The sequence below is a fragment of the Thalassophryne amazonica genome, chromosome 13 (assembly GCF_902500255.1).
Source record: "Thalassophryne amazonica chromosome 13, fThaAma1.1, whole genome shotgun sequence".
In the NCBI taxonomy this organism is placed as follows: Eukaryota; Metazoa; Chordata; class Actinopteri; order Batrachoidiformes; family Batrachoididae; genus Thalassophryne; species Thalassophryne amazonica.
This window is the reverse complement of record NC_047115.1, coordinates 82,487,697-82,508,383: the sequence shown is the minus strand read 5'-3', so window position 1 is coordinate 82,508,383 and position 20,687 is coordinate 82,487,697. Positions and strand designations below refer to the sequence as shown.

The 20,687-nt window shown below is 42.8% G+C and overlaps 1 protein-coding gene across 2 annotated transcripts in view; it reads left to right on the top strand.

Annotated features, from left to right (window-relative positions):
* Nucleotides 1-20,687, top strand: part of LOC117523759 (inositol polyphosphate-5-phosphatase A-like) — a 640,661-nt gene that overhangs the window by 454,565 nt on the left and 165,409 nt on the right. For both annotated transcript variants that reach the window (XM_034185374.1, XM_034185372.1), the window contains one exon: nucleotides 12,696-12,780. In XM_034185374.1, coding sequence (XP_034041265.1) covers nucleotides 12,696-12,780 — 85 coding nt within the window. The remainder of the gene's footprint in view (nucleotides 1-12,695; nucleotides 12,781-20,687) is intronic.

The window sequence follows — 20,687 nt, the reverse complement described above, 5'->3', positions numbered from 1 at the left end:
TGAAAGTTTTTAGCCCCTTTGTATGAAAGCTTCATTCTGAAAGCATATACAGTGGTCCCTCGTTTATCGCAGGAGTTACATTCTAAAAATAGCCCGCAATAGGCGAAATCTGCGAAGTAGTCAGCGTTATTTTTTACAATTATTATAGACATTTTAAGGCTGTAAAACCCCTCACTACACACTTTATACATTTTTTCACTTTTCTCTTGTGTGTAAACACTCGCAAAGTTCAAACCTTAGTAGAAAAATAAGACCAACCTGTTTTCAGGCCCAAACATTTGTTTGAGAAAAAAAAAATGGAACGTTTTCCTATAAATAATTATGATGGCTTTTAGAACTAACAAATTTAATTTTAACAATCAACCTACGAGGTTGGACACATAAGAAATTATTAATAGTGACTGACCAGTATTTCACAGTTCCTCTGATTGCACCTCTTCGTCCTGGTGCCGCTCCGCCATCGCGTCTTTTTCCACTGAGTGACACCTCGGTGCAGTTGTCTTTTTCCGAGTGAAGAACACAGTTATGGGTAGTTGTTGGCGCTCTTTTTTCTTCTGGGTGAGAAGATTCTTATAAACAGACACGCAGAACACAATGCGCATACTCTCCCTTTGCAGTGCTGCGACCAGCCTACTTGATGAGGATGCAGAACACAATGCACTGTAAAAAAAATAAAAAATAAAATAAGCATGCAAAATTGGACTAAAAAAAAAACTGTGAGGCCACGAAAGGTGATGTGAATACCATTACCCTTTTATGCTAATGATCTTAACAGTTCCATAAAAGTACACCAGAAATAAATAAGAGGCACCTGTGTGATGTAATGACAGGGTTCGGCCACTAAGCTTACCTTGGATCTGAGTTATTCCCATTGACATCCAGAAAAAAAAAAGAAAATCTATCAAGGGGAAGTTGCCATATTAGCACTTTGTTTGAGGACGAAAGTAGGTGCCAGTAATTTGCTTTCTCGTAAATGCGCATTGACTTGGGTCTTGAAAATGGTAATTCTGAGTAACATAACTACTATGAGTGGGTTTTCTAGCCGTAACAGGTAAAAATTGCTGCTGGGAAAATGTCTGGATGTTCAGATTTCATCAAGTGGAGGCGGACTTTGTTTCAGTCCATTCAGACCTTTTCTCAGAGGCATTTCTTTTTTCTCCTTATTGAGTTTTTCATGACAGTGTTGGACTTAGTCACTAACCTCTCAGTGACCACAAGGACACCATTGCACCCCCTCAGTGCCCTGACTCTCCTGCGTGTTGTTTTTTGTATTAAAAAATGGGTGCTAACAGGGGAGTGAGGGCAGGCTGTCCTGCGGTGTCAAAGGTCCTGTCATGGGTTGTCCCTAGTCTATTCAGTAAGACGTCACTGAGCACATTCTTCACAGTGTTAACATTCTCCCAAATTCTCAACATTTACTTCCAATGGATGGCTGCGCTCAGCCCACCTATTGTGCGCAGAGTTGAAGCTGACCGGCCAACGTACAGCGAGTCGTCTTGTCAATATAGTCATGACATGACCTCCAAATGCCCCCTGATAATCTTGTATAGATTGTCTATTATGACTCACATTAGCTGTCAAGCACACTTTATAATACGTGAGAAGTCACTCAGGGATTGAAGCTGGTGTGAAAAAATGTAAAGCAAGTTTTGCACATGTTGTGTGTGTGTGTGTGTGTGTGTGTGTGTGTGTGTGTGTGTGTGTGTGTGTGTGTGTGTGTGTGTGTGTGTGTGTGTGTGTGTGTGTGTGTGTGTGTAGGACAAGCATTTAGTGCACTTTCTTCCAGTGCAGAAGTTTCCCGTTTCTAGACCACCTGCGCTCTTTCTCTGTGTAATGTGTAGTTGCATCAGGAAGGGCAGCCAGCTTCAAACATTTGCCAAATCAACATGCAGATCCATGTCAGATCTGCTTTGGTGACCCGGAGTGAAAAGGGAGAAGCCAAAAGAACTCAGGTTTACTGTTGTGTACATGTGTAAGTGAGTTTGTGTCTGTGTGATATGAGCATTCCTGGAGTCTTTGACACATGCTTTTTGGTTTGTTTGGTCACTTCTGTGTGTCCGTGTTTGTGCTGTAGTTGCTTTGTGTTGGTGGTTTAAGGAGCCTGGGAGAAGAGTTGGAGACCATGTTATAAATTAATGTCTGACCCCTGTCTTTGTGTGGATCTTGTGTGGAGCCTGAGGAAGGTCCCAGCCCAAACCTCAGTGAGAACGGCCCTTGTGAAATGCTTTTTTAAGGGTGTCACTGTGCAATGAATTGGCCAGCAGAAAGGATGTTTATAGACTGTGTAAAGGAGTGTGTCTTTGTGGGTGAATGTCACTAGTGCTGTTACAGTTTGCTTGAATGAGCTGTGATGATGAAGCTAATCGGGCCCCTGCTGCAAGTAAAGACCCCTGACACTTGCATGACTTGCATCCATGCACTTGCACACACTCTGCCTTGCACGAGAGTAAACGCGTCTGAAACTCGTTCTAAACTGTACGCAGCTTCATGCAAGTGCGCAAAGAAAAATTTGAAATGTTCAAAATCTCCATCATGCATTAATGATGTGAAATTCAAGTGAACATTATGCAAACAAGTCAAAAACACTGCATGTGAGTGCGAGTGATTGCGTCAGCACACCGTATCAGAGCGCAGCTCGTCTGAACGTTTATAACAAGATGTTAAATCTATTGTAGACATACTTTTACAGCTTATCACACAAAGGAATGTACATGCAACTGTTTTACCAAGACATTACAATATAAACATGACAAATAATTGCCTTTTTAGACGGTTCCAAATGTGTTCTCCACCTCATTAAGCACGCACATGTTTCAGGTCACCTTAAGTGTTAGTGAGCCCCCCAGCATCTGACAACTCAACTCCTCACCCTCAAGCTCTTTTCACGCCCAGTAGCTGAAGCTAATGTTGCAATTCTTCACTGGCCCCACAAAGGCCAAAGAAAAGTCAACTTTCACACTGGCGGGTCATCATGAGTGCTTTAGGAAATGAACGTGTAAACAAAGTATTACCTTCTGACCTGTGGTTCATACCTAAGAACAGCAGACAAAACAGCAGGGCTGTGGGCATTAGACATGGCTGTTAGTGGTATAAAGCTCCGGGAAGTAAAGGAGAAAGACGGCCAGGGTCTGGAGGAACACACATACACTCGGCCTCTGTCTGTATTAAACCAGAGATTCACAAAAGCCCGTATTTTCTCTCCATTTTAGCCTCGTATCCACACTAAGTCATGCTTTCTTCACACCAAAAAAACAATGCTTTTTGGAGATGCCTTTCCAGAGTGTATAAATGTGAAAATACAGCCAGTTTATTGTGTGTAGAAGAGAAAGTTCGAACTTTTGTAAAATGTTGCAGTAACACCACCTGTCAGATGGCTTTATTATCTATTTTGATAATGTCTTCTCAGTAAAACGTAGACCTTGTCTCGAGGACAGACATAAAAACAAGTTGCACAGTGGACGCAGGTCCATTCAGGGTTTCTATGAGAGCACATTGCTAATAAATTAAGCAACAGTAAATGTACTTGTGTTGTAAACCTGCGTAAGGCGCATCTGAGTATTGCACCCTTTGTGCAGTGCCAGACCTAGCTGAACTTTAGACGTGGTTTGTGGTGGTCCATAGTGCAAATGTGTTCTAGTGACAGATGATATTATATAACGGCTAAGTGGATCCTTGTCATTTGATCGGTGCTTCGTGTGTCACGTGACATGGATCATTCATCCCATTTGTGCTGTGTTGTATTTAGCGTGCATATTTGGTTCCATACATTTTGTACCATTGCACACTGTGACCACCGCATGTGCACACATTGGCGCGGGGGGTGTTTAGCTAAACAGGAACTTGTTTGTTTTGCTGACGGATGAGGATTTGAATGAGCTAATTGATACTAATTAATACTAATACTTCTAACACAAAAAAGAAATCCACTACGCTATAAGCCATCTGGAGGCATGAAGAGCTGCACAGATTTCTGATGCAATTTTTTGATGGACTGAAGAAGTACTCAAAGTCAATACACGGCATCACGGACTACATCGTCAGAATTCTTCACCTTGTTGAATGGAACTTTCCATCTTTCACCTCATGAAATATTCGTGCCATTGAACTCATAAACATTCATTATTTGTATGTCAGTGCACTAGCTATGATCTCAGCCACACATTCATTTTTGCAACAATACAGTCTCACAGCCACAAGTGTTGCTGTGATTGAGACCCCATCCAGACTAGGGTTGGCAATCCGGCTTGAGCCGTCTTTTTCTGAATCTGAACCACGCATATCGGATTTAAGACGGATTGTTTTCTATCCTTCTTAACCCGCCTCAAAGAGATGGGTTGAGCTGGATAGAAAACAAGTAAAGCAGTACAACGTTCTTTCTCTGTACACACATGCATGCGAGTGTACACATACACATGTGCATGTTCAAATCTTGTAATCAACAATGGCTAAAATGTGCGCACACTTGAGTGTGAAGGAAAATTCTGTGAGTGAAGCAGTGATTGATTCTATATTATTACAATGTGTCTTTTGAAATGTGGAAGAGCTTACAGTCAGGATTTATCTGTGGCCAAGGAGCTGAAGTCCAAAAAACACAAATGAGATCAGCAGTGGAGCAAAATCAGAACAGCAGAATTTTCAGTCATCTCTCTGCAAGTGAAGCATGCGACCATGATGATTGCTTTAGTGATAACAGTAGGTGTAAATAACATGCTGTTTGAAGTGTTATCATGTGCTACATTTACCTCTGATTGTGGTGACAGGTAAAAAGGTGTCTGAGTAAAAATGTTTTATATGATATACAGTATCATTCTTAAAATGAGAAAAATCTCTACTGATTTTTCTCATTTTCTCTGCTCAAACTTGGTCAAGTGTCTATACAAAATGCTCAATATTTTCCATGAGGTAAATATTTTACTGAATGTTATTTTAAATCTATATTTAGTTGTTTGTCAGTGTAAAGGACTGTGGGGAAAAATGAAAGACGTTGCACACCATTGATTCTGCAATTTACAAAAAATAGGTTAAATTATGAAACAAATATTCCTCATAATGGTCGATGACATTAAACTGATGCACGTTCAGTCAATATGGGTTTTGCTTATTTTGTTCCATCTGAATGCAGCCACAAACAAGAACAAAATTCTAATGTTAAATAAATTTCAAATACATGATTTACGGGTGTCACATCCATTACACATTAAAAACACATCGAGTTGTAGAGGGAAAAAAGACTACTCACATTTTAACTCTGAAATCAACAGAAAAACGTACCAAACCTATTGGTTCCTCTTATGACCACATGGTGGCAGTGATGTGCATCTTTGTTTGTTAAGCAGCATAAATCAACACAGAGGAAAAAAATCTGCTCTGGTGTCGGTGAAGATTTCTTAGTAGACTCGTTGGTGTGGATGCAGATCATCAGCCAACGCTGGCAGCTTTTGGTTCACTTGTGTTCATATGCACATGGGCTCAGTCCTTATCTTCCTGCCTTCTTTCTCTTTTGTTTTCACTTTTTTCATGTTTTCTTTTTTCTGGTTCTGTTCTCTTTCTGTTTACCTGATTTTCCGCACAGTTCCTCAAACCTTTTACTTCACATTTGACCTACATTTGTTTTTTCCTGTTGTCTGACCAGAAACTAACTCAAACATTTTGTTAGGTTTTATTTTGGTTTGCATTCCACACTCTCAGTAGCAGATCTGTGGTAAATTCTGTATTAGCACAGAAGAGAAAAAAAAAAACATTTCCCACACCAACAACTGCATTGGTGCTTGAGAGCAGCTGTTTTATTGCCCTTTCATTTGGGACAACAGGCTAAACTGTCCACTAACCCTGTTTAAATAGAGTCGAATCTCTAAGCACCGGGATGTAAGGGCATTAATGACATCACTGCCCGTGTGTTAATGAGCTGCTGCCACACACATGCACACACTGTGTTTTGGGAGGGATGCACATCCTTATTATTGTGATAATTGGAAGTAAAACTAGAGCACCAAGCTCACAGAGAGCAAACCTCCGCCAACACTAGTTTGCAATTCCACAACTTTTTACCTTGAGAAAAATTTTCCAGCTTAAACTCCTGTTAGAACTGGCTTTTCATAAGCTAAAATACAAAATATAGATCAAAAGGGCTTTTGAATGTTAAAATCAAATATCTACTAAATTCGCAATATGGATCAGATCTGGATCAAATGTTGTCAGGTGGTGGTGAGTGCCAGTGTGCACCTCACTTTCAAATATGGAAGTGATTGAGACACTTTTGATTGAGATATAATGTAAAATATACATTAAATGGGGGTTTCAATGTTGTTGTCCATTCGGCTGCTCCTGTTTTGTGTTCGGGGTCGCCACAGCGGATACAGCCAGATCTGCATTGATATTTGGTGCCTTCCTGACGCAACTCCAGTGTTGCATGGAGAAACACACACAGCCATTGGTGTTCCAAAGAGGTCTCCCATCCAAGTACTAACCAGGTCCCGCACTGCTCAGCTTCTGAGATCTGACGGGATCAGGCTTGCACAGAGCAGATCGGTTGACTGAGATATAATGTAAAATATACATTAAATGGGGGTTTCAATGTTAAATTAAAATGACCACAAAATCTGTAATCTTGATCATATCTGGATCAAACTTTGTCAGTCGATAGTGAGTCCTAGTCTGCACTTCACCTTCAAATATGAGAGTGATTGGGGCATGTTTGATTAAGATATAATGTAAATATATACATTAAATGGGTGTTTCATTATTAAATTTAAATGGCCATAAAATCTGTATTCTGGATCAGATCCGGATCAAACTTTGTCAGTCAATCGTGAGTCCTAGTCTGCACTTTTCTTTCAAATATGAGAGTGATTGGGGCATGTTTGATTAAGATCAAAGTCAAAGTCGGCTTTATTGTCAATTCTTCACATGTACTAGACATACAAGGAATCGAAATTTCGTTTCTCACCTTCCCATGGTGATGACAGGACAAAACATTTCGACAATAAGGACAGTAAAGTGCACAAGAATTTATAGTGTAGTGTCTGAGGTAGTAGTAAAAGTGGAAAGTGTAGTACTGCAAACCATTCAGTATTTGTAGCAGCAGCAGTTTTTTGTTAAGACAGTGTGCAAGTGGTGTGGGAGTGATAAAGTGAAACAGTACAGGACATTGGTCATGGGCAACAGATTTTATATATATATATACTTTTTTTAAGCTTCTTGAGAGCCTGATTGGAGCTGGGGGGAGAGAGTTCAATAATCTCACAGCCTGGTGGATGAACCTCTTTGTGAGTATGGTGGTGCGGGACCGGAGCCTCCTGTACCTCTTCCAGAGTGCTAAACAAGTTGTGTGCGGGGTGGCTTGCATCACCCACAACTGTGGTCGCTTTGCAGGTGAGGTGGGTGGTGTGTATGTCTTGCAGAGAGGGGCGTGGGGTACCAATGATCCTTCCAGCTGCATTCACTATGCGCTGCAGAGCTTTCCTGTTGTAGTCAGTGCAGCTTCCGCCCTGCACAGTGATGCAGCTGGAGAGGGTGCCATGGTAGAAAGTGCTTATGATGGTTGGTGGAGCACTTGCCCGCTTGAGTTTGTGCAGGAAGTAGAGACGCCGCTGAGCCTTCTTTGCCAGTGATGCAGTGTTGGTGGTCCAGGACAGGTTCTCAGTGATGTGCACCCCCAGGAATTTTGTGCTGCTCACTCTCTCCACAGCAGCACCCTCGATGGTCAGTGGCAGGTGTTGGGTGTGACCTTTCCGGAAGTCAACAACAATCTCCTTGGTCTTGCTGACATTCAGCAGGAGGTTGTTGTTTCTGCACCACATGGTCAGAAAGTTGACCTCTTCCCTGTAGTGAGGTTCATCACCCTTGGTGATGAGCCCCACCAGAGTTGTGTCATCCACAAACTTCACTATGTGGTTTGTGCTGTGGGTTGTTGTGCAGTCATGTGTTAGTAATGTGAAGAGGAGTGGACTGAGCACACAGCCTTGGGGAGCCCCTGTGTTCAATACAATGCTGCTCGAGGTGTTGTTGCCAACACAGACTGCTTGTGGCCTCTGGGTGAGAAAGTCCAACAGCCAGTTGCAAAGGGAAGTGCTGAGCCCCAGCTTTTCCAATTTGCATATGAGCTGCTGAGGTATTATGGTGTTGAACGCTGAACTGAAGTCTATGAACAGCATTCTCACATATGAGTCCTTCTTGTCCAGATGGGTGAGGGCTGGGTGCAGGGCTGAGCAGATTGCGTCCTCTGTATAACGCTTGGCTCTGTATGCAAACTGGGAGGGGTCTAGGATGGGGGGGAGGATGGATTTGATGTGTGACATGACTAGCCGTTCAAAGCACTTCATGATGATGGGTGTCAATGCCACCGGACGGTAGTCATTGAAGCAGGATCGAGCTGATTTTTTTGACACAGGTATGATGGTGGCAGCTTTGAAGCATGATGGAAAAACGACTTGCTTCAGGGAAGTGTTAAAGACGTCTGTGAAGACATCCTTAAGCTCCTCTGCGCAGTCCTTCAGCATGCGACCAGGGATGTTGCTTTGCGAGTGTTGATGGCCACCAGTGTCTTCTTCACGCTGGCGACAGAGAGGCACAGGGTCTGGTCGTGGGGAGGGGGTGGGGTCTTCTGTGGCTGTGTGGTGTTCAGTGCTTCAGAGCATGCAAAGAAGCAGTTCAGGTTGTGGAGCAGTGAGGTGCTGCTCTTGCAGCTCTGTGGTGCTGGCTTGTAGTCAGTGACGGCCTGAATGCCTCGCCATAGGCTCTGTGCATCCTTGCTATCTTTGAAGAGGGACTTTATCTTTTGTGTGCTCCTTTTTTGCCTTCCTGATGCCACGGGACAGGTTGGCTCTCGCTGTTCTCAAGCCAGATTCATCCCCGGCTCTGAAGGCTTTCTCTCTGCCTCTCAGCAGCTTGTGGACATCACCTGTCAGCCACGGTTTCCGGTTGGCCCGGGTGATGATGGTTTTTGTGTGGGTCACATCATCAGTGCACTTTGTGATGTAGGAGGTCGCAGTGTCTGTGACCTCCTTAATGTCAGTGTTGTTGTTATGGGTCGCTGCGTGTTTGAACATTTCCCAATCCGCTGTGTCAACGCAGTGCTGGAGAGCAAAATTGCAGTAAACTCCCTGGGCAGATAGAAGGGACGGCACTAAACTCTGCTAGTGATGTGCAGTATTTGCACACCACCACAGCGTCCTGGCACCACTCATTTCGAATGTAGATGCACAGACCCCCGCCGCGAGTCTTTCCTCCGTTTACGAGGGCCCGGTCAGCTCGATAGCATGCTAGCTGCTCCAGTTGCACGGCAGAGTCGGGGATGTTATCATTTAGCCATGTTTCAGTGAAAACAAGCACACAGCAGTTACTCACTGTACGATTCACTGACCTCAGCAGTCGTGTGTGATCCATTTTGTTGTCCAACAATCGTATATTTGCCAAGAGGATCGATGGTATGGCTGGGCGAGTTGGATTAGCCGCTAGCCTAGCTCGGATACCTCCGCGCTAGCCCCTCTTCTGTTTCCTCGCACACCGTTTCCGGTGATGAAGATATAATGTAAATATATACATTAAATGGGGGTTTCAATGTTAAATTAAAATGACCACAAAATCTGTAATCTAGATCAGATCCGGTCAGTTCAGTCAGTAAAGGATACTATCATGCATAATGCTCTTAAATATGAATGAAATGTGATCTTTTTGGCAGAGATATGAATTTTTGAAGATTTATTCAATATTAAAGATAGGGATTTTTTCCAATTTCCAAATTTTTTCTTGACTTTGCTCTTTGGCCTTTGACTTTGAAAATTTAATCTGTTCCTGCCTATCAGAATATGAATCTTCAGTTAAAAAAAAAAAAAAAAAGAAGAAAATGCATAAAGATATATATGAAAAATTGTGGGCTCCAGGCTGTTTGTTGTGTGGGCCGCTGAAGAGGAGGTACTGCTGGCCCACCACCACCAGAGGGCGCCCTGCTTGGAGTGCGGGCTCCAAGCACAAGAGGGCGCCAGACCCAGAGGAGGTGACAGCTGTCACTCATTACTCCAGCTGTCACTCATCTACACCACCATATAAGCCGGACTGCAACTCCACCTCCCCCGCCGAGAAATCGACTAAGGTAATTTTCTCTGCTGACTTATACGTTGAAAAGTAATCTGAACTTCTGTTGCAGCCGTTTTTCCTGGTGCTTTCCTTGTCTGGAGGATTGGCGTGACAGTGACGGCTTCACCTCGCACCCCGTCCCAGATAAGTGGTTGATCAGGAGCTGCACGAGTGTGTGTGATTTTGGAGGTGGAGGTGCTCCCTCCTAACGGTGTCTGGACTGTTAATCACTGAGTGTGCGGACTCACACTCACACATCATCTTTCTGTTTTCTGCCAGCAGTACCAGGGTCGACAGCCGAAGACAGAGGCCACCTGGGGACTCGGGACTTGGCGGCTCCGGTGTTCTTCAGGCCGTTGGTGGTGGAAGCCGTGTGGGACGCGGCTTCTCTCTCGTCGGGCGTCTTCTATCTTCGAGCCTGCCCACACGTCACCTGGTGTTTATTGACTGTGAACATTAAGACACGTTTCGTTGTGTAATATCACAACATTAAATTGTTACCTTTTGGCTTACTCATTGTCCGTTCATTTGCGCCCCCTGTTGTGGGTCCGTGCTACGACACCTTCACAACACTGTTCACAAACAAACAAACAGGGGAAATAACATAACCTCCTCCAACATTGCTGGCGGAGATTATTAATTCCAATGTGATCACGGTGAATACTGCACTCAACAAATGGGGTGCAATAAAAAAGCCACACATTGCATTTTGCATTAAAATCTGTTTGGTTTGACATTAGCGATCTATTTGTTAATGTGATAAGCTGGCTGTTGTCACTGCTTTCCCCCGTCACTCCGACCCCAACAAAACCACCTTCAAATGCACCAAAAACCACACTGACTATGAAACTGTCCATGCTGCATGTAAGTGATGCGCCACCTGCGGTGTGGTTCAAGAGTGACATCCTCACTCTGATGTGGAGGGGGATGAAGCCAGTGATTGGTTGGTGTGTGTGTGTGTGTGTGTGTGTGTGTGTGTGTGTGTGTGTGTGTGTGTGTGTGTGTGTGTGTGTGTGTGTGTGTGTGTGTGCATGCATGTGCGTGCTTATACTGTATAGTGTAAGGATTGGTGATAATACATCCGGGTGTGTATTCTACTAAATATTATGTGTCTGTTTAGCGTTGAACCTGAGTTGATTTGAGATAACCAGGTCAGGACTTTGAGAACATGCTGACCCACGCATTCATCATTGCTTCAACACTGTGGAGCCCAACCCCCCAAAATAATCAGTATACCCAAAGTCAAAGTTTGAACACACGTTTCCATTCAATTGAATGGAGCATAAGTTGCTGTTTTTTTTTACTAGTTTGAGAGGTCCTGCGACTTATAGCCCAGTGTTCAAATTCTTATATTGCTGATTGTAACATCTGTGTTCTCTCCATCTTTCCTCATCATTTTCGTCTCCCCGCCTCCCTGACGAGGTGTGTGTGCTTTACAGCAGCCCGTCAGAGATAAGACCCACATCCAAGAACAGGCCTCTCCTATTACACCCCGTAAATATATTGTTATCTTGGTCTAGGAAGTCGATGTAAGATTTATCCACGTGATTAGTGACGATAGCGAGCCAAGTGTCCTGTATCATTAATTACACAAGAGGCTGTGCTATGTTCACCTTAATTTTCCATCTTTGCTCTGTGAAAGAGCCACTTTTAAGTAGGTGATGAGGAATAGGAGTTAATTATATGTCACTTAGCTGCATTTTTAAAAATGCAACACATCCCAATTTTGCAGGGAAATTGTAGAGATATGGAACTAGTCCATGACACCGTGACAAAGACGGTGTACACTCCATGACTCCTCCACATTAAGCACTTTAAGGATATATATATAATGCATCCTGGGTTAAAACACAACTCTGCAGAAATGGGTTGATGGAGTCCTTCACGATGACTCTGTGGCTGAACTGTCACCAAGAAATCACCAACAAACTTGTAACATTGAGGAGACAGAGAATATTCCCACAACACATATGTATTATTTCAGTCAATTCCCCTTTTAATCTCCAGATTCTGTAGAGTTAAGTGAATGGGACAAGTAAATTTTCTTTAAGATGGACAAACTCAGCCATGAAAGCACATCATCAAAGACATTTATCAGGCATGTCAGCTAACAGTTTGAATTTAAAGTGGATTCAGACCTTCTTTTTTTACTTCAGTTACTGCTCTTGCAGTTGAAGAACATTATTTGTTGCATCCTGTAGTGCTTTTTCTGTCAGGGTTTTCCAATCCACATTACACATTACACTCTATTTGTATCGTTTTTACTTGTGATAAACTGAGGCCATTTAACAAAAATAAGCAGACAGCAGCAGCATTTTAGCATGACCAAAGTTTTTAAACCACCAGGTGGTGCTGGAGTTTTCTTCAATCCCTTTGAGGTCAAGTGAATGATCAGATGTGAGAATTAGTGGGTCTGTTCTCAACCCACTTGTTCTCAGCATGTTTATATGTTGCTCAAAATCTCCGATTAGAATTTCAAAGGGTTTTTTTTAATTTTATTTTGTTTCAATTTTTAAAGAAATTGTGTCTTTAACGTACTTCCAGACTGCCAGCCAACATCACAGAGGTCTCAGTGTGTCCTTGAAGGCCTAGCAGTGACAAATTGTTGTTTTGTCTTGCAGGATCACAGACCAGCGCTATGAGAAGCTGCCATATTTTGTTTTTGGGGACTTTAACTTCAGGTTGGATTCTAAACAGGTTATTGAGGTGAGTGGATTTTTATTACAGCGTAGAAATTGTCAACAGTCATTTTGAAATCCAGGAATTAAATACTAGGAGACAACACTAAAGCACAAGAGGACCTTCAGCCGTATTAACTCCACTTTAGATTACAACTCTTCAACCATTTCAGAATCACAATCAGAACCGTTTGACTGATTGTTAATTCTTGAGATTCATACATTGTTTTATTGTAACAATAACAATTGGTCCACTGCTTCTTTAGAGTTTTGGCTCACTAAACGCTGTGCTGTGGTTGGCCCAGCTGTGTTTGCTAACTCAGCCTACAACTGCATTGTTATGGAATGGTACCATTCACTGCTCTTTCTCTCTCTTACCCTTTCTTTCTCCTCTACCTCCTCCTTGTCTCTCTTGGTGCAAATGAGGCCAGTGAAAGTCAAGGTAGTGCAACTGTTCAAACATTCTTCATCTGGAGATGCGGACTTAGTGGCCCAACAAGTCATAAAGGCCCACTGCAGACAATAGTGTCACATGATTGGAGAAGGATGACCACTCATTGGCCTCCACAACACAGAGGCTCTCAAATCAGTGAGACTGTTCAAGGTGCTGCCATTGTTCATTTTCACTGGAGAAGTAGAAGGGTGGGAAAGCTTTTTGATCCAGTGACTAGAAGCACTTTGCCAGTGGTTTCCAAGCTCAGCCTTTTACGACACATTTTCTACCTGTCCCTGCAGTCACACCTGAATAACAAACTTAAGACTGTTATTGATCAGTATGTCATGTTTGCCAGCACTTGCTTTGCTGAAGACCCCTCAGCCTAGTCTTGGGAACTACTACTCAGCCTTTGCAATTTAGTCATCTGCCCACAAGGAGTGACATAAATAACCATCCCTACTGGAATGGTTAATCAACTGATATCTGTACTTGGTGATCTTTGCAGTTTGTCAGTAGTATTGACTGATTGCCACAAAATATGTGCAGTGCATTTTTTTTTTTGTTCAATTAAGGACTCTGTTTATGTTGCTTTTCTGTTTTTTTCTGTTTTTTTTTTTTTGTTTGTTTCTTCTGTTTGTCAAGAAATTCTTGTAAAATTTGTAGAAAACAAACAAAGAAAAAAACCTTGTAATTGTTAGAATGGCCTAAGCAGTGGGTCACCCCTCTGACCGGGTCTGCTTGAGGTTTCTTCCTCATTATCACCCGAGGGAGTTTTTCATCACCACTGTCACCTGTGTGCTTGCTCAGGGGCTTGGTAAGGTTGGAGCTTACTCGTGTGAAGTGCCTTGAGGCAGCAGTGTTGTGATTTGGCGCTATATAAATAAAATAAAGAAATTGAAATTGAATTTGAAATTGGTACAAGTTAACACTCTCATAATTTGAATGTTTTGCTTTGGGAATACCGAATCCATGCACTGAATGAAATGCAGCAAATGTGCACTAATGGGCACTTTGTATGAAAATTTAGTGTTGCTCCTGTGTTGGGCTTGGCAGCATAAACATAGAAAAGTGGGTGAGTAAGTGGGTTAGTGCATTCCAGCAAGATTGTCTAGACAACTCAAAAACAATAAATGGTATGATCTTGTAACATGCCAAATTAAAAATAGCACAAAATGAATATGACGTGATGAATTTTTGGTTTACCTTAATGCACCAGATCAATAGAACACACAACTTTATTTTGCTTAAGTAATATCTTATAGAGCAGGGGTTCTCAATCCAGTCTTCAAGGACCCCTGAACCTGCACATTTTCCATCTGTCCCTGCTCTGCCCCAAGCTGATTTGCTAATTCAGGTGTCTGTTAGGAGTTGGTTGGCTGAGAACCCCTGCCATAGAGGTATCTGCCACCTACTGGATGGTTTCTGGATGATGGATGAGTTGTGCAATATTACAAACAGCTGTGATTGAAATCACATGTACAACCCCAATTCCAGTGAAGTTGGGACGTTGCGTAAAATGTAAATAAAACCACAATACAATGATTTGCAAATCCTCTTCAACCTATATTCAACTGAATACAACACAAAGACAAGATATTTAATGTTCAAACTGATAAACTATTGTTTTTGTACAAATATGTGCTCATTTTAAAATGGATGCCTGCAACACGCTTCAAAAAAGCTGGGGCAGTGGTATGTTTACCACTGTGTTACATCACCTTTCCTTCTAACAACACTCAATAAGTGTTTGGGAACTGAGGACACTAATTGTTGAAGCTTTGTAGGTGGAATTCTTTCCCATTCTTGCTTGATGTACAACTTCAGTTGTTCAACAGTCCGGGGTCTCCGTTGTCATATTTTGCGCTTCATAATGTGCCATGCATTTTCAATGGGCGACAGGTCTGGACTGCAGGCAGGCCAGTCTAGTACCCACACTCTTTTACTACAAAGCCACGCTGTTGTAACACGTGCAGAATGTGGCTTGGTGTTTTCTTGCTGAAATAAGCAGGGACGTCCCTGAAAAAGACGTTGCTTGGTTGGCAGCATGTGTTGCTCCAAAACCTGGATGTACCTTTAAGCATTGATGGTGCCATCACAGATGTGTAAGTTGCCCATGTCATGGGCACTAACACACCCCATACTATCACAGATGCTGGCTTTTGAACTTTGCACTAGTAACAATCTGGATGGTCTTTTTCCTCTTTTGTCCAGAGGACACAATGTCCATGATTTCCAAAAACAATTTGAAATGTGGACTCATCAGACCACAGCACACTTTTCCACTTTGCGTCTGTCCATTTTAAATGAGCTCAGGCCCAGAGAAGGCGGCGTTTCTGGATGTTGTTGATGTATGGCTTTTGCTTTGCACAGTAGAGTTTTAACTTGCACTTGTAGATGTAGCGATGAACTGTGTTAACTGACAGTGGTTTTCTTAAGTGTTCCTGAGCCCACGCAGTAAGATCCTTTACACAGTGATTTCATTTTTTAATGCAGCGCCGCCTGAGGGATCGAAGGTCACTGGCATTCAGTGTTGGTAAACTGTTGGACTATTTTTTTCATGCAGTTATTTACAAAGAGGTGATCCTCGCCCCATCTTTGCTTGTGAATAGCTGAACCTTTAGGGGATGCTCCTTTTATACCCAATCATGACACTTACCTGTTTCCAATTAGGTGTTGTTTGAGCATTAATCAACTTTCACAGTCTTTTGTTGCACCATCCCAACTTTTTTGAAACGTGCTGCAGGCATCCATTTCAAAATGTGCAAATGTTTGCACAAAAACAATAAAGTGTATCAGTTTGAACATGAAATATCTTGTCTTTGTGGTGTATTCAATTGAATATAGGTTGAAGAGGATTTGCAAATCGTATTCTGTTTTTATTTGCATTTTACGCAACGTCCCAACTTCATTGGAATTGGGGTTGTAGTTTGTCTGTCGCCTGCTTATCACTGAACATGAAGCCTCTGCCCATGGGCACCTGCCTTTTCATCAGGGTCAGCTAACGCGTTGAGCTAACTGGGGAACGCAGTCTCATTTGAGGGTGGGCGCTAAAGGGTTAAAATATGACACATATGACGCAATAATCCTGCATCCAGGGACAGTCCTTGTATGTCCCCGTCAGAAACACAGCACTTTCTCTGAGTTTTTGGGCAAATTGCACAGCAAACACAGCAAAGAAAAATTGATGATGCGGACATGTGTTGCGGTTTGTTTATGACCCGGAGCTCAAACATGTTGAGGCGGTTGTGCAGATGAGAGAACGCAGCTAATCTGGCTAAGTGTGTAGGCTAATGCCACGTTCACACCGCACGACACGTGATGCCACAAATTCGCGTCTTTCGCCTGACAATGGACTGCCACCATTGCCCGGTGTGTCGCTCTGCTTTCGCTGCGAAAATTCGCCCCAGTGCATCATCAAATAGGAGGAGCTTCCATTCTGCTCACCAGCTCCGGTTGTCAGTCAAGTCAACATGCCGGATGTTGATCACACGGAGCGAGTTACTGTGCTCTATTTGTTGTGGAAAGCTGACAAACATCGCCAGCAGTGCCGTCCCTGGGTTCACAACATCCTCATGAGACATTCCCAATTCGGGGAGTTTCTTTATTTGCTGCAGGAGCTGCGTCTGGATGACGGCCGCTTTCAGTGGTCGTGCCTCTCCAGGACCCAGTTTGAGGACCTCCCGTCCCATTCGCGCATGCACATGTGAACAATTAAAAAAAAAAAAAAGGCTGGCGCTGCAGTTACTCACTCTCCTTTCCAACTCTGTCATAATTGTGTTATAAACCAGTCACCATTTGTTTTATTATACATCTGTGTAGTTAATAAAATTATCTCACGGATGATTCGTTCACACGCACGTAAAAAAAAAAAAAAAAAACTGGCTGCTGCTGCGGTGCTGCTGCTTGTTCTCCCCTCAAACTCTGTCATAATTGTGTTATAAACCAGTCACCATTTGTTTTATTATACATCTGTGTAGTTAATAAATAAAATAATCTTCACGGACGATTTGTTTGCGCGCACGTGAAAAAAAAAACTGGCTGCTGCTGCGGTGCTGCTGCGGTGCTGCTGCTCGCTCTCCCCTCAAGCTCTGTCATAATTGTGAAATAAAGGACAAAAGGGACATAAGTCCTGCTCACAGGCTGGCTGGCAGAGACAGGACATGTCCACATCAAGTATAAACTCCAGACATCTCCACGTCACTACATATCCAGTCCCTGAAAAGTTCAGATTCTTCAACTTGGGGAGGAGGGCAACATGAGGCAATATCGCACCACAAACACGCCAATCGATCAAAATTGTTTCATTCGCTTCAATGACATCGCATTGCGTGGCTTGGACTTTTGTAGCACCACAACACGTCCTTCCATGGGGATTACATGGCAACCTGTCGCTGCTGTCGCTCGCATGTCATCCAGTGTGAATGTGGCATAACACTTACCGACACATCCACTCCGATTTGCCTTGTCTTCCCTTCTCCACTGGGAACAGAAAAAAACTCTGCACTTTTCACGACTGCTTCAGTGATTGCAGCCAAAAACAAAACAGTACACTATTTTTTCCCCTGTGAAGTGATGCTGTTTTTGTATTGGGGAACGACAGGCTGTCCCTGGAAGTGGTCAAATCCTGTGATATCACACAGGGGTTCAAAGGAGACTGCGCTGCCCTGTAATCATGAGGAGAAACATGATACCAACTATGTGGACAAATATGGGAAGAAATCAACAGCAGAACTGGAAAGAAAACCGGAATTAAAGCATGGCTGGAGATGTACAAAAACTTTCATCAGTACTGAAGTTTAGTCATGGCAAACACAAAACACTGTTCCCAAACATTTTGAAACCTTTGCAAAATCAAATCAAATCAATTTTATTTATATAGCGCTAAATCACAACAAACAGTTGCCCCAAGGCGCTTTATATTGTAAGGCAAAAGCCATACAATAATTATAGAAAAACCCCAACGGTCAAAACGACCCCCTGTGAGCAAGCACTTGGCGACAGTGGGAAGGAAAAACTCCCTTTTAACAGGAAGAAACCTCCAGCAGAACCAGGCTCAGGGAGGGGCAGTCTTCTGCTGGGACTGGTTGGGGCTGAGGGGAGAGAATCAGGAAAGAGACATGCTGTGGAAGAGAGCAGAGATCAATCACTAATGATTAAATGCAGAGTGGTGCATACAGAGCAAAAAGACGTGAATAAAAAGAAACACTCATTGCATCATGGGAACCCCCCAGCAGTCTAAGTCTATAGCAGCATAACTAAGGGATGGTTCAGGGTCACCTGATCCAGCCCTAACTATAAGCTTTAGCAAAAAGGAAAGTTTTAAGCCTAATCTTAAAAGTAGAGAGGGTGTCTGTCTCCCTGGTCTGAATTGGGAGCTGGTTCCACAGGAGAGGAGCCTGAAAGCTGAAGGCTCTGCCTCCCATTCTACTCTTAAAAACCCTAGGAACTACAAGTAAGCCTGCAGTCTGAGAGCGAAGCGCTCTATTGGGGTGATATGGTACTATGAGGTCCCTAAGATAAGATGGGACCTGATTATTCAAAATCTTATAAGTAAGAAGAAGAATTTTAAATTCTATTCTAGAATTAACAGGAAGCCAATGAAGAGAGGCCAATATGGGTGAAATATGCTCTCTCCTTCTAGTCCCCGTCAGTACTCTAGCTGCAGCATTTTGAATTAACTGAAGGCTTTTCAGGGAAGTTTTAGGACAACCTGATAATAATGAATTACAATAGTCCAGCCTAGAGGAAATAAATGCATGAATTAGTTTTTCACCATCACTCTGAGACAAGACCTTTCTAATTTTAGAGATATTGCGCAAATGCAAAAAAGCAGTCCTACATATTTGCTTAATATGCGCATTGAAGGACATATCCTGATCAAAAATGACTCCAAGATTTCTCACAGTATTACTAGAGGTCAGGGTAATGCCATCCAGAGTAAGGATCTGGTTAGACACCATGTTTCTAAGATTTGTGGGGCCAAGTACAATAACTTCAGTTTTATCTGAATTTAAAAGCAGGAAATTAGAGGTCATCCATGTCTTTATGTCTGTAAGACATTCCTGCAGTTTAACTAATTGGTGTGTGTCCTCTGGCTTCATGGATAGATAAAGCTGGGTATTGTCTGCGTAACAATGAAAATTTAAGCAATGCTGTCTAATAATACTGCCTAAGGGAAGCATGTATAAAGTGAATAAAATTGGTCCTAGCACAGAACCTTGTGGAACTCCATAACATGGACAAATTGTAATCTGTTAGATAAATATGATTCAAACCACCGCAGCGCAGTGCCTTTAATACCTATGGCATGCTCAAATCTCTGTAATAAAATTTTATGGTCAACAGTATCAAAAGCAGCACTTTTGTTGCTTGCTGCACTTTGCAGCACCCATATTTCTAAAACATTGTTCCATGTTAATCAGAGGTTTTGGTGACAACATCACACAGATGCCGCACAGTTGCACCTCCATCAGCCCGAATTGTTTAAACAAGGCACGATGTATTTGTGCTTTCATGTGTTTACTCCGTATTCTGTCCCTACCATGTGAATGCTGTAACAGAAATCAAGACCACTGTGGTCTCAGTTTCCTCTTCTTGATTGACAGTAGTGGCACCTGCTATGGTGTTCTGTCTGCTGCTGTGGCCCAGCTGCTTCAAGGTTCCAATGGTTGTGTGTTCAGAGATGCTCTTCTTTGTACCCTGGTTGTAACAAGTTGTTCTTGGTTCAGCTCGAACCAGTCGTTCTTCTGTGACCTCTCCCGTCAACAAAGCATTTCACCCACAAAACCACCATTTGTCATATGTCCCCTCCTCACCCCAGTCTCACACCAACAACCATGTTCAAACTGACTTAAATTGCCTTTCTTTTCTGCAGTAATCCTTGGATGAAACATCAGTAGATCCTCTTGACCACATCTACATACCTAAATGCACTGAAGACCTAACAGAGACCTGAAGGAGCTAATTAGCTTTCAGCACGGACAGATGGAAAATGTGTACGTTTAGGGGGTCCATGAGGACCAGTGTTGGGAACTGCTGCTTTAGAATGAAGCCTCACATACACACTCACAGACCATTATCAGGGCGCTGCCATGGCAGGCACTCAACTGCTCACTGGTAGCAACTTGGGGATTTGATACTTTACTCTTGGGAACTTTCCTGATTTTCCTGCCTGATCAGGACATTGATCCTAAAACCTTGACATAACAAACCCACAAATTGCACAGTCGAAGATGGCGCTGATTTGCAGTAGCGCCATAATGAAAACCAACCTGAAGGAAAGAGGCCATTCAAAATCAACATGCCATGTGCATAACACACCTAATAAATTGACATGATTTTACTGTTGTACTCAGTACACGGTGTAAAAAGACCTCTCTGATCTCATCTTGTATCACTCCTCTAGATAACTGTGACCACTCTGCTCTGTGGTAGGTAAACCCTCATCCTCTCTATGTCTCAACAACAAAATGCCATGTGGGTGCAGTAGAGGTCATGAC